The 18,356-nt window shown below is 36.6% G+C and overlaps 1 protein-coding gene across 2 annotated transcripts in view; it reads right to left on the bottom strand.

Moving 5' to 3' along the window:
- The window catches only part of LOC145999662 (glutamate receptor ionotropic, NMDA 2B-like), a 957,426-nt gene that overhangs the window by 338,483 nt on the left and 600,587 nt on the right, over positions 1 to 18,356 (bottom strand). For both annotated transcript variants that reach the window (XR_014443422.1, XM_083136793.1), the window contains exon 7: positions 3,817 to 3,958. Coding sequence is in view for 1 of the 2 variants with exons in the window: in XM_083136793.1 (XP_082992919.1) it covers positions 3,817 to 3,958 (142 nt within the window). In the remaining variant the exon portion in view is untranslated. The remainder of the gene's footprint in view (positions 1 to 3,816; positions 3,959 to 18,356) is intronic.

The raw sequence follows: 18,356 nt of genomic DNA, 5'->3' as shown, positions 1-18,356 counted from the left end.
TGAAATATTACATAAGAAGTTGTATTTTCAAAATAAAAAAAGACTTCAATATTGTCGTATGTCTAGCACAGCTCTCAGTCGATCTGTTTGTAGATATCTGAAGCTCAGTATACTTTATACCATGGATTTATTTGGCTGTGGTGTGGAAATATGGCACACTTATTCAATGCATATGTAGTGACATATTTACTCTTAATTGTAAATAGTATCATTTATAATAAATTATGTACGTAAGTACAGTCTACCGCTCAGTTCTCTGTTTCTGTCTGAATCCCCTTAGTATTTACTACGTATATATTGTAGTTACGGTGTTCACTCTTCACAATATATTGTACACATTTAGACGCAGAATTTTACTGCTGCTATAGCGCTACAATTTTAGTCCTGTAACTTTATTTTACTGCGCTATTCTCCCTGCAAACCTATCTGCGATATGTTCGATTGCGAATGACTACTGATTCTAAAATCAGGTCTACCATTTCAACTGCTGAAAATTGGTGGTTAACATATTGAGCTAATAAAGCTCCTAGTAAACAATAATAAAAAAAGGGGGCCCCCACAAAACATTTTGCCCAGGGGCCTCCACAAACCTTGATACGGCCCTGCTTTACACACACACACAGAGGGAAAGAGAGAGAATGTATTGCTCTGCGAGCAATAAAATAGTCCAATCTTGATAATTTTCGCACCGTATTGCAATGATTACTTTATTAGATTTGTATTAAGTTCCACTGGACGAGAGTTACAGTTTGTAGTGGAATTTGAACCACTTAATGAAATGTTACCTCCACCGGGAATCGAACCCGGGTCCCCTTGATATGAAAGCAGCAATTTTATCGATAGACTATTTGGGCTGCGAGCCCAATTTTAATCTTTCCAATTCTTAGCATTTAAGAATTCGTAGTTCGTACACTCTTTAATTTTCTTAACATCGTATTACATTCTCTCGAATATTTGCAGCAATATGGATAGATATAACAATGAAACCAATGAGAAAGCATTGTTAATACTCGTGAAATTGTCGGTAGTCAAATGAGAAACTAACAAACATAACGCTTCTTAAGATTTTTATTGTCGTCGTTTTTATAAAAATTATTTTATCACACCTGTTTGATCTATTCTGAAATAAAGTGATATGATTTATGGAGGTTCATAATGAATTGCACACATTTAGCTGTACGTGCCAACAATGAAGTAACCAGTGCATACGTCCACCTACCAGGCAGGCAGAAGATTTCGTAACAAGTTTGGGGACTCATATGATTGCAGGCCCGTAGCCAGAATTTTATTTTGGGAGGGCCTCATCCCTTATCGAAAGCTGCCATCTAAAAGCGAAAAAGTGGGGAGGTGGAAGCCCTGAAGATGAATTTCTCAGTATATTTCAACTTATTGTACAGGATGTTCAATCCTGCTAAGTCAAATGAATTACCACTATACACTATTTAAATTAGATATTTGTATGATTTGATAGGGTGCTCCAGCCCCCGAGCCCTCCCTTTGGCTACGTGCTTGCATGATTGGCCAATTACTAGTATCAAATGATCAGTGGCTACTGTTTTCCAGACACATCTGCAGTTGCCCCTCTTCCCATTGATTGTAGAACACATCGTACTAAAGTTGCCTTGCGATCAAACCGAACCAGAAAATGTAGATGGACATTGTACTTGTTCCAATGGAAGTTTTATAATGGAAAATGTAAACTTCTACATTTTAAGTTTTCGATCGAAATGCGCACACGGTACTACAAAAATTTATGGTGGCTACAGGTAGGGCTGAGACCGGTTTTGGGGGAGCTTCAGCCCCCTAGCCCCCCCTGTAGCGCCGTCCCTGTGTGTGTGTGTGATTCTTGGACTCATGTTGACAAAGTCACATATAAGAACCTAAATGGTGATTCAAAAGTCCCTTAACATCCACTATAAAAGGTAAAAGAGTTGGGCAAGGTACAATTTGTCATGATAAAAACAGTTTAGGCTTAGGCAAAACTACATTGGTGTGTTCCAAGAGGACGTCCGCCAAATTGGTGGCCGCCATATTGAATTCAACTCAATTTTTTAAAATGGGGTGATATGTGTAATATATATATATATATATATGACACTGTTTTCTCACACCTGGAAAATGATGGAGTCGTAACTTTTTCCTGACTAAAAAGAGGTTGAAGAAACTCCCACCACTGCATTTCTCGTGAAATTCTAGCCTGATTTCATTCTAGTCTGACTGTCACGCGGGAAACACGGGGTGATCTAAGGTCGATTTTTTTTTCAGCTTTGTCCTAGCATAAAGCGGCTCTAGGGCCTACCGAGCCTCAAATCAAATGGTACCATTTTGGAGGCGGGATAAAGGTGGCCGCAGCGTGCTGCTGATCACATCACCTCAAAGATGGCCAACATCGAAAATATGTGCGGCCTACATAATCTAAGTGTGCTTTCATGGCACGGTGTTATATGCACAGAGATGGTTTACCTGTATATATTGTAGCACCCTCGAGTAACTAAGTTAATACGAACCCTCTACTATGTCAATGGCTGAGGCCCCCCTAAAGGCTTACATATCTCCGCACTGCGTGGTTTTGCGGCTTGTAGATCCGGCACTGCAGTAAGTTATTGTATACTTAGCACCCAAGGACGTATTTAGGGGGGTGGTCCAGTAGATCCGGACCCCCCCCCCCCCCGAGAGATTTATCAAGTACTTAAATTGAATAACAAAAGTATACTCGTTTAGCATTTGTTGCATAATTTCAGCTGAACTTATTGGAAGATAAGGATTATATTGGGATTATAGGGGTTTGAAGGACACGAAGGACGTGTTTAGAGGGCCCAGGGGTCCGGACCCCCCAGAAAAACATACCAAGTACTAAAATTAAATAACCAGAATATTAACATTTGTTAATCGACAGTTATTAATTTCCCCTGAACTTTTTAGAAGGCAAGTATTATATTCGGATCATATGGCTTTGAATGACATTACATTGATGATTTATGTACACTATTACTTAAAATAATGTGCATAAAATTTTAATCAGAAACTTACTACTTTTCTCCAACTACATTTTGTTATTCCATAAGTTTAAATTTTATATAAATTATTGCGATCTTAACTACAGGTTACCTATGTAATGAATATGCGCTGTTATATCTCTATTCTTATACAGTCTTTTTACCTAATCGTGTAATAATAATATAATATAAAAAAAGGTAAAGTGTTCCCCTGTGCATAGCACCACGCCATGAAGGCGTATAGGGGTTGGGGGGTAACGCCCCACACTTTCTTGATCCGGTCGTGAGTTGGGGTGATGTGATCAGCATCACGCCCCTGACCGCCTTTACCCCCCAGGGTTTCCCCCAGGTACCCATGTTATTCGACGCTGGGTGGGTGCCGGGGCCGCTTCCACCGTTAGAAAAGTTCCCGGTTTTGAACCGGCCAGGGATCGAACCCGGGACCTTTAGCAATATAGTCAGACGCGTTACCGAATGAGCCACCGCGGCCACCAAATAATATAATGTAATTATTTTAATTTAAACATTATTATTATTATTATTCCCGAGACAATTGGTTCGGACCCCCCCCCCCCTCCCCCGAAACATATTTGTAGATACGTGCCTGTAGCACCGCCATGTGATAAAACACCTGCCAAGATAGAAGTACATTCACGCTCCGTTTTTAAAGTTGGAGATATTGTTGATTACACCTCGTAATCTTAATTCAAGCTTCTGTAAAGTAACATAAAGACAGTTCGCCATAAACAGACTGTGTATTTAACTTATACTATGTGCATGTAATAAATCTGTATTTAAAAACAGAAAAGCAACAACTTACCTCTTCCCATACGAGCTGTGATGACGATTGCTGATGTCTTAGGTTTACAATTTTCAACTCCGCATTTTTAAGGCTGCCATCTTGGTCGAATTCTAACCTCGGCTTCCCTGAATTCACTTCCACGCTGACCTTCTTCAGTAAACTGAAAACAAAGATTGGGAACAACAATAACCTCAAATTACAGTAACATTCATAAAGTTTAAATAAATGCTACACAGAGATTGATGGGAAATTATTCATGGAAGTCTTCCTCAATTTGAAATCGAACCAAAGTTTTTGTACAAGGTTCATTCAATAAATAACTGAAAAAGTACTTTAACAAAATTAAAATAACACCGTGATTGATATATGTTTGTTATTTTGTGAAGGCATCTGTAAGCTATTCATAGCTGGGGCTGGCACGCCTGTCTCGCGCACAGGACGCTGGGATACAGTTACACAAGATGGCGGCACCCTTACAGGAGTGCTCCAAGATGGAGCAGCGAAGTGTCGTGCGATTTGTGCTGAGTGAAGGCGTGAAACCGATAGAAATTCATCTCCTCAGACAGTTCAGTACGGTGACAACTGTATGAGTCGCTAACAAGTGTACGAGTGGGCTGAGAAGTTCAAACAGGACATAACCAGTGTTGAAGATTCTTCTAGTCCAGGTCGCTCTGTCGCTCCAGTCACGGACAAATAGATTAACACATACATGCCTTACTCAAGATTCGAACCTGGTACCTTCAGCTTCACCACGAAGTCCATTACTTACACAAAGAATAATCGGGACTGGTCTTGGGTTTAAAGTAGGATCCGAATCACTGTGCAATGTGCCTCAGTATATTTTTCACAGAAATGTATTAGTGATTATTTGGAACGTATTTTTGCTCTAGAAAACTATGGTATATATTAATTTCATACTTTCCAAGATCCAGACACTCATATTATTCTGGAACTTTACTTATCGGCTCTCGCCTTTGGTGCAAGAGGTTTCGGGTTCGTTTTCTTGTTGGAGCTCCAAAATTTCGATGTTGATCCAGCAATAGTGACGTCAGTTGTTACATTCCTCGTAACTCTTGTAACCCTTTACTCCAGTAGTCGAGAACATCAAGACTCTAATGGTCTTCAATGAAACGCATCTCAAGTTAGTTTTTTTTGGAAGAATCCAACCAAGATTGTAAAGTTTAGATAAATGTTTATTATTCCACTGAGACACTTATAACGAGCAGATAGGTAACTCGAAAGCCGGAACTTGAAGTATTGTTTCTCGTAGATAAAATTATACTAACTTGAAGATCAACACATCAACACTAAGGTGGCCCAAATCTAAGTTTTTCAGAAGAGCGGCTTAAACCTATTTCACTTCTTCCTAGGTTGGAACCATTCCTAAGTGGCCAATCTAAGTTTTACAGAAGAGCGGCTTAAACCTATTACACTTCTTCCTAGACTGACACTCACCCCTTTTAATCCCAAATGCGTCGTATTTATACTCAAGTTTCCAGCCTCGAACTTCGGCCTTAGGTAATTTTCTGATACAATATTCTGAATTATAACAGATAGATATTTAGAATATACATAGTTTTGCTTTGAGTTTACATATTCATTTGAATTAAAAATTATTTCTTTAACGTTGATAAACTTCTTACATTTTGGAAAAAATACAAATTTAAACGTTCCGGCATTATCTAAACACAATCTGGTTAGTTCATTAACATTGGTAAGCTTTGATTGGCGGGTTTATATTTACATCATAGCATTATGCATGTTGCGTTAAACGAACTTCATTAGTATATTACATAAAGGTTAATTCATTGGATCATAAATTCGCTGGTTGGTGCGTTCACGTTTACGTCACAAACTGAGTTATACAACATGTAAATTTATAAACATTATCAAGCAATCAAGATGATACTACATATTTCTTCTTTTAACATGTATATTCACAATCATAATGCAAAGTTAGAAAATGTGCAAGGACGTAACACAGTTGGGAGCGATTTGAAAGAAACACTACCGGACACCTGTCTCGAGAGTGATATATATAATCGAGTTTGGACTCCAATTAACAATTAACCAGGAGTCCTACATAAAGACGAATTACATTAAAATTTAGCCTAATCAATTCTGCGTTAATCTATATTAACCAATTTGTTTTTTGAGTATACCTTATATTTTTTATCGTCGTGAGAACAAAAGAAAGTGCCTGCTTCTTTGAGTATTAAAAAGGTTCGCTCTCTTTGAAGTTCTGCAAATCAATAACGGATTGTCCGATCGTAATGAGATTTTAGTACAGTGCAGGCGGAAACGTTTTAAACCCAATTTGTGATTTCAAAAAAAATGTTCTTACCAATTTTGCGAAACAACTTTTTCCTAGTATTGGGTAGTCCTACAAATAGAGGAAAATAACCAAACTCGGACCCCCTTCCTGTTTCCGTAAGTACGTGCTGCCACGTGGTCGCAATTGGCGAAACACGTCAAGAATAACGAAAAGATTGTGTAGGGAAGGTATCAGCAGTAACGTGCAAGGTGCAAGTATCAGGTGCTTTAGTCCGCCATGACTTGTTTCTGTGTGAATGAAAGTTTGTACATCGGTGCACAACAGTGGGAATTTTGCTAATTGTAGCAATCTTGTTACAATTTAGACACTAGTAAGTATTGTACTTTGAAATTATGGTAATGGTTTGTTTGATGATACGTGTGGTTTTATTGTATAAACAATAAGACTCCACGAGTAAAATGCCCTAAGTAGGACCCCTCAATGAATGCCTAACATTACAATTGTAATTGAAGCAAAGGGTCGTTACTCGTTAGTAAAGTCCTTTTACCTATTGTTTCAGATGTTCAAGGGAAAAGGCAATGCAGCAAAACCAAAAACGTGTCAATTGACGCATATATATATATATATTTTGATTTCAATAACACGTAAACGCGCATAAACTGCAAATGATGCACCTTTTTGTGTGTCGAAATACACATAGCAATGTATAAATGGGTATTTTTATCAGATGAAGTTCCCTGTGATGCACTAAAATGCATCAATTTGGAAGATCAGACAAGATCATTTCGAAGATAACAAAATTACACATCTACCTGTGTCAATTGCATTCAAAAGTGAAAGTTTGTTATCTTCGAAATGATCTTGTCTGATCTTCCAAATTTATGCATTTTAGTGCATCACAGGGAACTTCATCTGATAAAAATACCAATTTATACATTTCTATGTGTATTTCGACACACTAAAAGGTGCATCATTTGCAGTTTATGCACGTTAACGTGTTATTGAAATAAAAATATATGTGTCAATTGACACGTTTTGGGTTCTGTGTGTGGGAGAAGGTGGGATATCCAACAAATGGAAAGGCGATTGACGCAGTTAGGATATTGGTAGTTTATATTATATTACTTTTGTACATCTATATTCTTTATGCAAGCTCAATAAATGTAATTCATTTACTACATATAATATATTTACATTTCTTTGCGTCTTTTCCAATTTTTGGAACTTGTTAAAGGAGGGGTCCGACTTTGGCCACTTTTTCTCCGTTGTTACTTTTCGTCCCTTTTTACAGAAATGCTTACTGGCAAAGCATCATGCGCTTTAAGGTGGATTAAGTTACTCAAAACGTTAGCAAACATATCAAAGAACCCATTTTATTAAATTTCTAATAGAAATAATATGCCATAATGACACCAGGGATGAAAAGCAAAACGGGGGTCCAACTTTGGTCACTTTCCTCTACACAATTGGTCTTGTTTTGAAGTTCTTTGCATTTGTTTTTAAAATGAACTATCATTGTTAATTCACATTGCGAAATCAATTTTATACAGATTTGTATCCAATGGAGTAAAGCTGCACGCGTAACTTGGCACACAGCGATGTTCCTTTGAACCGTGGAAACTGTTGGAACTGAGAGTCGGTGCTTGCGGTGTTGACACGTCCCAAGTACAGCTTTACTCCGTTTAATAAAAATCTGTATAAAATCGGTTTCGCAATGTGAATTGACAACGATGGCGCATTTTAAAAACAGATACAAAGAGCATCAAAACAAGACCAATTGTGTATTTCTAGGACTACCCACACAGATAAAAATGTTTTTTTTGGATTATTATCCAAAAAAAATGGTAGTGGTGAACAATTCGTTTGCTTAAATAGGCATCAACCAAAAGATTTGGTCAAGTTCTATTTGTTTGTCGTAAACAATCTTTCGGTTACCAATACAAAATATTATTTTGGTAAATCTAACAAAATGTAGCCCATTTGTTTGGGAAAACCAAATAATTTATTAACAATTACCAAATTTGCCTTCTAATTCTTACCAAATGTTTTTATTTAAACTTACCAAACGATTTGTTAAATAATTTATTCATAAATTATTTATAATATATCTAATTATACTAGGGTGGGTAGTTTGTACAAACTAACTGATCTCAAAATACACAAGAACTAACCGTTTATGGAGTGTGTTTGTTTCTCTTCCGCACACTTAGCTCCTAGTTATATAGTCTGGAATCAAAAAGGTTGGCCATGGGAGATTCAATTTTATTCACTGCAGTGCATTTTTCTTTAATTTATAGCTTTTAATGTTCACACGTCTTTTGAAGAGTGTTAAAGCACAATTTTTCGCTATGATTACAATCAAACATACTATTATTTGTTGCACAAAACTTATGTTCCTTCTACACATTTCGGCAGAATCGGCCGGTGTAGGAAGCATCAGCATAAAGTATGTATATCCTGAGTTTTCTCTTCAGCATATTAGACTACACGGGCTACACAACATCATGAAGACTCGCTTCGCGTAATTGTCTATCTAGATGAGTTTCAATTTTCGATAAAGGACTTTCGTACTACACTCGACGAAACTGGACAATCGTTATTTCAAATTCGAAAGCACGCTCACGCACATATAGTAAATCTAAACAAACGTTTTGTTTTTCTTAACTTACAAATGTACCATTTTGTTTACGAGTACCATAGTTCGTCTGACCAAACTTTTTGGTATTCTTAAGCAAAATTCTTTAGTAATTGTTATCGGAAACAAAAAGCATAACAAAACAGCTCAACCAAACTTTTTTGGTAATTCCAAACAAACCAGTTTTTTCTGTGCAATACTAGGAAAAAGTTGTTTCGAAAGATTGGTGGGAACAGGTTTTTGACAAATTTTAAAAATGTAAAAATCAAGAATTGTGTTTAAAACTTTTCTGCCTGCACCGTAATGAAATTTCTTCACGATCGGACAACCCGTCATTAATTTACAGAATTTCAAAGAGAGCGATAGTTTGTAAAACAAAGAATTAGGCACTTCTTTTTTGTTCTCAATTGGATAAAAGAAGACACTCGAAAAAAAATAATGGTTAACATAGATTAACGCAGAATTGATGAAGCTAAATTTTGATGTAACTCGTTTCTTTGTAGGTCTACTGGTTAATCCCTGCAAGAATTCAATTTCCAGGCGGAATGATAGATTTGGTTTATTTTACTTCGCTTTTCTGCCACGTTTTGGCTAATCGCGAAGATGAGGATGAGTGATGATATGTTGAAAAATTGATGAAGGGACACTCACGAAGAACACCAATGTCCAGGAGGGGATTCGAAACCGGGATCGCCTGGCGTCGTAGCGCACTGTGCTAACCACTCCGCCACGGAGGTCGGCATGGGGGATGCAAATGACATCAATCCATTTTCCCCCATCATGTCAGGATTTTTCACAATTTCACAATCAAAATTCTCATATTCGTCATTACATTACATCTATTACAGAACGCAATAAAATAAATTTAAAGATAGGAAATTTCGGATGTTTACAAACCAATAGGTGATTCTGGAAGTATTTTGAATGCTGATGACGGATGTGACATACATTTGTTCCCATCACGTCAGGATTTTCCCCAAGATCAGGATTTTTCTCCAAGTCATTAAGTTCAATCAACACATCATAACATTGAATTTTGAACATTTTGTGAAGAAAATTTCAAAGTTTACAATTTTCATGCCTTTGTTTCTTGTGAAGACACTATTCTACATGTGCATTTACCACCATCTAGGCAGAGGCATTCTATTGAGTTAATTATGCAACTACACATTTTATTGTGAAATTAAAGCAGTTAATATGTTGCTATTTTCTGGAGAGAAATAAAGTAGACGTGATGGGTAAAAATGGATTTCATCTTTGAAATCATCATGTTGAAACAACAGTGATCTGCGAATCATTCAAACCAATGCAGGCCGGTGAGTATAGGAGATAAATAACTAATGACTACTTGTTCATAATTAGTTTATTTCTTTTTGAATAGATATCTTCCATTATCTACCCTGGAAAATAAACACTGAGTTTGTTCAATTAATGGAAATACACATATTCTATGATTCTAGTGTTCTAGACATGAACTGTGTAAAAATTGATATATTTCTCCAATCAAAATTTTTGTCACACTTAAATCAAACCGCCATTGCAGGTGCCACATGTAGCTTTGAGGAAGCTCCGCCATCTGTAATTCACAATTTAAAGCCAATTCAGACTTCCATACTCCCTTGCATAAGTACTGGCAAAAGACTACAATTTCGGAATTGAAGTGTTGGAGGGATACATTTGCTCTACAGACTCCTGGGCCAAAGTATAGCTCCTCAATTATCTTCTTTGATGGTTTGAGTTTGTTTATATGTCCACTTTATGCACAGAAAGGTTAACTGCGACTAGACCTATTGTTTATAGTAGGATTTATTGATTTTCATTGATTGATTTGGTACTTTAAGTGCACTTTATGCACAGTAAGGCTAATAGGGACTGGACCTACAGTTTAAGAAAATCGACCACTTAATCAACAAATGGACAAATTCAAACAATCTAATATTCAGTTATTTACTGTGTTTACTGTGTACACTATGTAAAACCTATTTTTGAATACAGTACAACAACTTGGAAATGTACAGAAAACATTTGTTTCATTTTTGTATTTTAAATTCAGACTTTTTAGGTATTATTATGAATATTATAATTTGTTAGACAAACTTAATATTTCGTCTCTCTTGGAAAGAAGAAATATTAACGATTACAATTATGTTCTAAATTAATTAATGGAAAACTTGATGTTTCATATTTATTATCTAAATTACACTAAAGACACGTCATTATGTATTCCGGAATACACTGCAATTTCTGTCATCTCTTATTTAGATATAATAGGTATTTTAATTTTATTTTATTATGAAAATAACGTGTATAATTTTACTCTTGATGTGTCTTTTAGAAAAAGTGGTGGCATTGTACTTTTTAAATTTGTATTTTTTAAATTGGTCTTCTTATCATGTAGTACACTTTTTATTTTCTTAATTGTAATATTGTTGTATATGTCATATATCATTACAAACTTCTGTATTAGACATGTAGCTGTTTTTCAGCAGTAAAATCAAATGCAGTAAAACTTCTCAATAAGGGACAGGCCTGGGAGAAAAATAAATGTTCATTATTAAGAAGTGTCCGCTATTCAGAAAGAAAGTGTAGGATTAGGGTGACCAGATCCTTGCCAGCAAAAAAACAGTACACACACATACCATGACAAACTTTCTTCAAAAAAGGAAAGACAAAGAACAAAAGTTTTAAAAATAATTATTCTTTTATTTGATGAATCCCCAAAGTATATGAGTGGCATAAAACAAAAATGAAAACTAAATGTATTTAAAATTTGACATATTAAACAAACTACAGTTGTGAGCAAAATTTTGTTGAGAACATGTCACTTACACTTTAAGTCTTTAAAACAATTCCAATAACTTCAAATTAACAAATATTTCATAATCAAATGTACCAATATTTAAATATCATCCTTAATGGTTCTGTACTTTTCCTTCGAGTGAATAGCATGTAATAACTTTGTATTTTCCATAACCATATCATGGAATTCACTACAGGTACAATTGAAATTATATTTAGTTATTATTAGGTGTTTCAGAGTTTCAGTTTTCAATTGAGATTTCTCAGCAGTCCACATGTTATTCATTATTGAGAAAACTCTCTCAGTGGGTGCATTTGTTGCTGGAAGGCACAAACTGAACTCTACAATATCAAATACCTTTTAAAAGGAAATAAATTTTTCCTGAAAATATTTGAATATCTCAACCCATCTTAAATCTACTCTCATTTGAGCAGTGTTCCATGCTTTCAGTTTTTCAAGAGTAGCATACGCTCTTACATTTGAAATTTCATCAAAGAGATAAGAATCATTAAGTTGCTTTCCTGACCATTTGTTGAAAAATTGTACGCTATTGTGCACCCTATCCCATTCGATCATCGAATCCAGTTTTACCCAATCCAACACAGTCATTTCAGAAAAGGGAGAGGACCACTGCTTAATATATTCAATACAAGTTGAATAAAATGAACGCACATGTTCCTTAAAACTTGACATACAAACAAACCCATTTTCCTCCAGACTTTTCAGTTTCGACTGCACTATAAGAGGCAAAAAAAAAGGCAGTTATATCTGTCAACTAATTTTTGTTTAAAGTTCTGCAATCAATGAGGAACCTTCTATCATAGAAATATATTGACCCTCTAGAAAGTGAACAAAGTCATTAAAAAGTGCTGCATTAGAATGGATAAAATAAAGCCATATTTCAGATAGGGGGTCCTCAAAGAACATTTTAATGATTGTGGGACACTTGCCCTGTGATAGAAAGTATGATTTCAATGCTGGATAGAGTTTAAGTATGAGCTCAACGGCTGGCAACAAAGAGAGCCACCTAGTTTTGCTATAAGAAAGAAGCTTTGAGAACTCTATCTCCACGATGTCACAAAATTCACGTAAAGCATGTTCACGTACTGTATATATGTAAAAATATGAGTATATTTTGTGCACCACACTTTCTATGCAAATCGGTAAACAGTCCATCGCAGTTTGTACACAATTATTAATTATTCACTATATGTGCAGAACAACCTACACCTATAATTGGTTTGTTTAAGCATTCCTGAACAATACTGTAAACATTTTTTTAAACTTTCCTTGCTGCTCCTCCAAAGTTGCAGTTGGTGTTGTCAGCACATAATCCAACCACTTTAGTTCCTATGTTGTATTCATTTAATGTCTTCAGGATATACGAAGACACAATATCGGACGTTTCACCACACTGATCTTGAAAATCTAGAACTTTAACGTGCACTCCGCTCAAAGGAAGGAAGTAGCGCACCAACAATGGAAACAATTTCGTAGCTTTATGGTTTGACGAATCTGTGTAAACTGTAATGTAATTTACATGATCCAACTCTTTCTGAAGCTCTGCAATTGAATAGGGGCTTATCACATTTGTCATGATCGCTTCACATTTTGTTCTTGCACAAACATATTGTGGTTCGAAGCACTTCTTAACAAGTTTCGAACAACAGTCTGTGGAACGAAACGATTGATTATGTTGCACTGTATGAAATGCAAAACACGCTTCTGCTGCTGCCAATTTTTGTTCTTTAGGACCAAAATTCTTGTTTCGAAAAAATTTAGAAAGAGTAGCACTAGATGCAGCAGCAGTGTCGGCAGATTTGTGTTTTGCCGTTTGCAGATGTCGTGTTATTTCAGACCTTCCACTGTTTGCAATTGAAAACTCAGCTGAACATTTTTCACAGTGAACATCACTATCGCTTTTGCCTCTCTTAAGAAATGGATAAAGAGATTTCAGTTCTGAATTAAATGCACATTTCCTCCTAGGAGGCATCTTCACCCGACAGTGTTGAAATACGAGACATGAAGTTCAGGAACGAGACTTCCACTCTACGCACCCCGCAACAACTGGACAGATCGGCGCCACCTGACCCTTTTCTTCGCAACTCTCTACAACCTGCTCTCTGCCGTGGTAATTACGCATTATTCTAACCGGATGTTCATTCTCTCCAGCCCGACCACAACAGAAAAGTATGTACTGCATAAACTGTTGACATGGAAAAAACCAAAGAAAATATAAATAGAAAATAAATATTTGGACTTCGGAGACCGGAGTAGAAATCAGGACATTTCGTAGGACATATGTGAAAGAAAGGACATATCTTAATTTTATACATGGCTTCGCATTCTGCAGGACAGCCCATAAAAAAAAGGACTGTACTGCGAAAATCAGTACGGATGGTCACCCTATGTAGGATGTTACACAATAGAATAAGCATATTACAGTACGTGCTTTAAGAACATAATGTTTTTACCCCCTACATTCAAGGAACAAAATAGTGTACTACATACGGTGAATTTAAATTTACTAAAGTATCCCTACATATATTACAAATTTCAAGATAGAAAATACAGTAGACGTAGTGTAATCCTTTATTAAAGTACTGCATTCATAATGCTCTTTCATTTTCAATAGGCTCTATTTCTGACCAGCCCAGATTGTCCAAAATAATCATCTATATTTATACTGTACGTTCGGTGTAACATGAAACAATGCGCGCTAGTTCGAAATACTGGCCATTGTTGTGCAGAATTCCAGGAATTGCGACCGTTTTATTTCAGGCTGCCCGTTATTAAGAAGTTTTATTTGCGTTGGGGAGATAGTTTTCAGTGTCCGCGTCCGTTATTAAGAATGTCCGTGATTGAGAAGTAATATTGCCATTAAACCCTGTGTATTGCTGCCGGGGAATTTAAAAATGTCCGTAATTTAGAGGTGTCCGCTATTCAGAAGTGTCCGTTAGAGAAGTTTTACTGTACCTAAATAAATAAATAAATATATAAAGTGGGATCCGAAACACTACGTGCTTAAGCGGGTATTGAATCCTGCACCCCTTTGATTGCAAGGCGACTACGTTACCACTGCACCATCGAGAAGGCCCTCCCCAATTGTCATCGCGATGTGGGGTCAACACCTACATTTTCGAGCTTCTACCTCGAATCAAACCTGGGACCGCTTGCACCAAAGGTGAGAGCGCTAACTATATGACTACGGGGGACCCCTCTATGGTTAAATAATAACAGTCAATCGAAAAGATTAGCCAAACTATAAAAAATATAATCATGTGATCAAGGTACATCCAAAAGTACAGAGTGGCTCAGATTTTATCTACCAAATTAAAATAACAACGGAAAGACAGTGAGTGCTTGTAGTAACTTTATATGGAATACAAATATGCACCAATGCATTTAATGATGTGTTCGGTGTATCCTGAAAATAACATCCTCTAAATGTCCTCCTTCTGCTTGGATGCACTATTCGAGGCCATAGTATACTAACTTCCTGACTCCCAACTAACTCTCCACAGATGAACGCGCACGTGCATTCTGGCAGGGTTGCCAACTCAAATTGGAAGATACAATATGCATCACCCTGTATAAATTATATAACTTTAAAGGATACAATGTACAAGGATTAAACAGTCTATTTGACTTCGCCTGCAGGAAATACTCGGTGCAGAAAATCCAATGGAATTGCGCTTTGTAAGCTTTGTAATCACAGAAGAACGACGTACACAGGGAAGAATGCAGGTCGATCGTTTCTATGAAGCCAGTGGAATGTCTTCTTCCCAGAAGGAATGCTGAAGACCTCGTATAGGAATTGGAAAACAACGGTGCGAGGAACTTCAAGACGTCAACTAGAAGATTAAAATATACGAGGAGACTCCTCAGCATTAAGGACTGCCTGGAGAGCCCGTTTCCAGTGGGGAAATACTTCTCAGGAGAAAGTACCAATAAAATAGGCATTTAATTATCACCTTAAGTAAGTGTTATAGCCTTATTATATTTTTCTTTGATAACAGTGTTTCCATCTCTCTCTCTTCTAATATTCTAGAAAAAAACGTACTATTAAGGAGAGAAGTTACACGTTAATATTCTAGAAATAACTCGTCATTAATGAGGGAAGTTACGACTTTCATAACTAACTAACTCTCTAGCCTTCTTAAACCTGAAGGTTTATGGCTGAAGCAACACAAGCCTTCTATCTGCCTCTATCCCGGGAAAGACCATTCCAATCTTTTCCATCCTCAAGTCCATATCAACATTATCCTTCCACCTTCGTCTTGGCCTTCCTACAGGTCCCTTACCATCAGGTTTCCCAACAAGAATCCAGTAAACTCTTCCTTCATCTCCTATTCGTGACACATGGCCTGCCTGTGTAAGTCTTTTTGATGAAATTATTCTAATGATATCTGGACATGAATACTAGTTTCATATGAATAACTTACTATTAAGAAGGGAAGTTACAGGTTGTTAAGACACTATTAAATCGACATTGCGTACATTTGAACATTGCAAGAGGGGTATTGCTTACTTCATCTGCTTGTTGTCAATTCAGCCAGCTTCACTCCTTAATAGTAAGTTATTTCTAGAATATTACAGGAGAGATAGATGGAAACACTGTTCTGTAAGAAGCACTTAATGAAGCATATTGATAGAAGCTTCTAGGGCCCGCACGATGGCGGTGGTAATGACGTAGCCTTGTAATAAAGGAGTCTCGGCTTCCCACTTTAAACTGTAGCTCCAGTCCCGATTAGCCTATCTGTGAATAAAGTTGACTTAAAAACATCAAGCTCAAATTCACAGAAGCTTCTGTGATAATACTAATTCATTCCAATGCGCTTGAACAGTTCGCTAATAAACATTTACGTCGTTGATTGTATTACTTACTTTAAGTGCAATCAACATCAAAAATGGTTGTCTTGTTTTCTTATTTCTTTACAATTCCCCTCATTCCCTGTCTCATTTCTATATATGTCTCAGTTTCTTTGTCGTTCACTGTTGCTTTCCTCTTTCTGTTTTCCTCCGTATTACTAATAATAATAATTTATTTTTCTCTCGTCTTCTTCCCCTGTCTCACTTCTATATTTCTCTTTCTTTTCTTTTTCTCACGTCTTCTTTCCCTGTCTCACTTCTATATTTCTCTCTCTCTCTCTTTCCTTTGCTCTCGTCTTCTTTCCCTGTCTCACTTCTATATTTCTCTCTCTCTCTCTCTCTCTCTCTCTCTCTCTCTCTCTCTCTCTCTCTCTCTCTTCCTTTTCTCTCGTCTTCTTTCCCTGTCTCACTTCTATATTTCTCTTTATTTTCTTTTTCTCTCGTCTTCTTTCTCTGTCTCTCTTCTATATTTCTCTTTCTTTTCTTTTTCTCTCGTCTTCTTTCCCTGTCTCCCTTCTATATTTCTCTTTCTTTTCTTTTTCTCTAGTCTTCTTTCCCTGTCTCACTTCTATATTTCTCTTTATTTTATTTTTCTCTCGTCTTCTTTCTCTGTCTCTCTTCTAAATTTCTCTTTCTTTTCTTTTTCTCTCGTCTTCTTTCCCTGTCTCCCTTCTATATTTCTCTTTCTTTTCTTTTTCTCTCGTCTTCTTTCCCTGTCTCCCTTCTATAGTTCTCTTTCTTTTCTTTTTCTCTCGTCTTCTTCCCCTGTCTCACTTCTATATTTCTTTCTTTTCTTTTTCTCTCGTCTTCTTCCCCTGTCTCACTCCTATATTTCTCTCTCTTGCCTTTTTATTTCTCTGCGATTCTTTTTCATCGTTTCTTCCTTTTTTATCTCTCTATACATTGCTCATTCTGCTTCCCTTGTTTACGTCTCTTCTCTTACTTATTTGTTTCTCTTATCTTCCCTTTCATTCTCTCCTACTGTCTTTCTCTCTCCCTCTGTACATGGTGTGTGTGTCTGTGTGCGTGATTTACTTATAACACCATTAAGCCTTGTTTCCATGATTATGAAAAACTAAATATGCTGACCAAGGCAGTAATTTATTTTATTAAAAACATAAACTAAACGTAACGTTTCAACCTTCTAGCAAGGTCTTCATCAGACTCTGTATCAAGTACAAAAGTAACCAGATACAACAAAAGGGCATTATATATACACAAACATTACTCCCTCCAGACTATTTAGAAAGTTGTTAGGAACTTTCTAGCAGATGACTTTCACTTGCCAACTTTACTTTCACCTAAAAGGCTAAACACAATTACTTCCATATAGAATGTGGCTGGACTTTTAATCTCACGCTCTTTTCCCTTCATTTTTCTTCCTTCTCCTCTCCTCTTTCTCTCTTGTCCTTTCCACTCTTTCCAACATCTTCTTCCATTCTTTGTTTATCTTCAGTCCCCCATTCCAGTTCATTGTGTCTTCTTCACCTTTCTTCTCTATTTCCTTGGCTTCCTTCCATTTTCTCACTAGCATTCTCTTCTCCCTTCCTATCTGCTTAGCCTCATCCCACTCTATGTCATGTCCTGTTTCTCTCGTGTGTTTAAATATTGCATTTCTCTCTCTCTCTTAAGTCGTACATCATCCCTATGTTGTTTCAACCTGTCTTTCAGCCTCTTTTTCGTTTCTCCTATGTACACACTCTGACATTCTTTACATTTCACTTCATAGATAATCCCTTCCTCTTCCTCTTCTCTGTTTTCCTTTTTCTTGTTAGCATTCCTCGCTATTCCTAAGATGCTTCTCCCTCCCTTCCTGTAAGTTTTAATTCCCGCTTTCCTAAGCACTTTGCATATCTTTTCTGTGGTCTTCCCCATACTCCTTATTCCAAACTTTCTCTCCTCTTTTTCTTTCTCTTCCAATTCTCCCCTGCCCGTTTTCTTACTTCTTCTGTTTATCTCCAGTCTATGAGAAGCAG

The sequence above is a fragment of the Lepisma saccharinum genome, chromosome 15 (genome assembly GCF_977018435.1).
Source record: "Lepisma saccharinum chromosome 15, izLepSacc3.1, whole genome shotgun sequence".
In the NCBI taxonomy this organism is placed as follows: Eukaryota; Metazoa; Arthropoda; class Insecta; order Zygentoma; family Lepismatidae; genus Lepisma; species Lepisma saccharinum.
The sequence above is the reverse complement of the archived record's forward strand: the minus strand, read 5'-3'. Positions and strand labels throughout refer to the sequence as shown.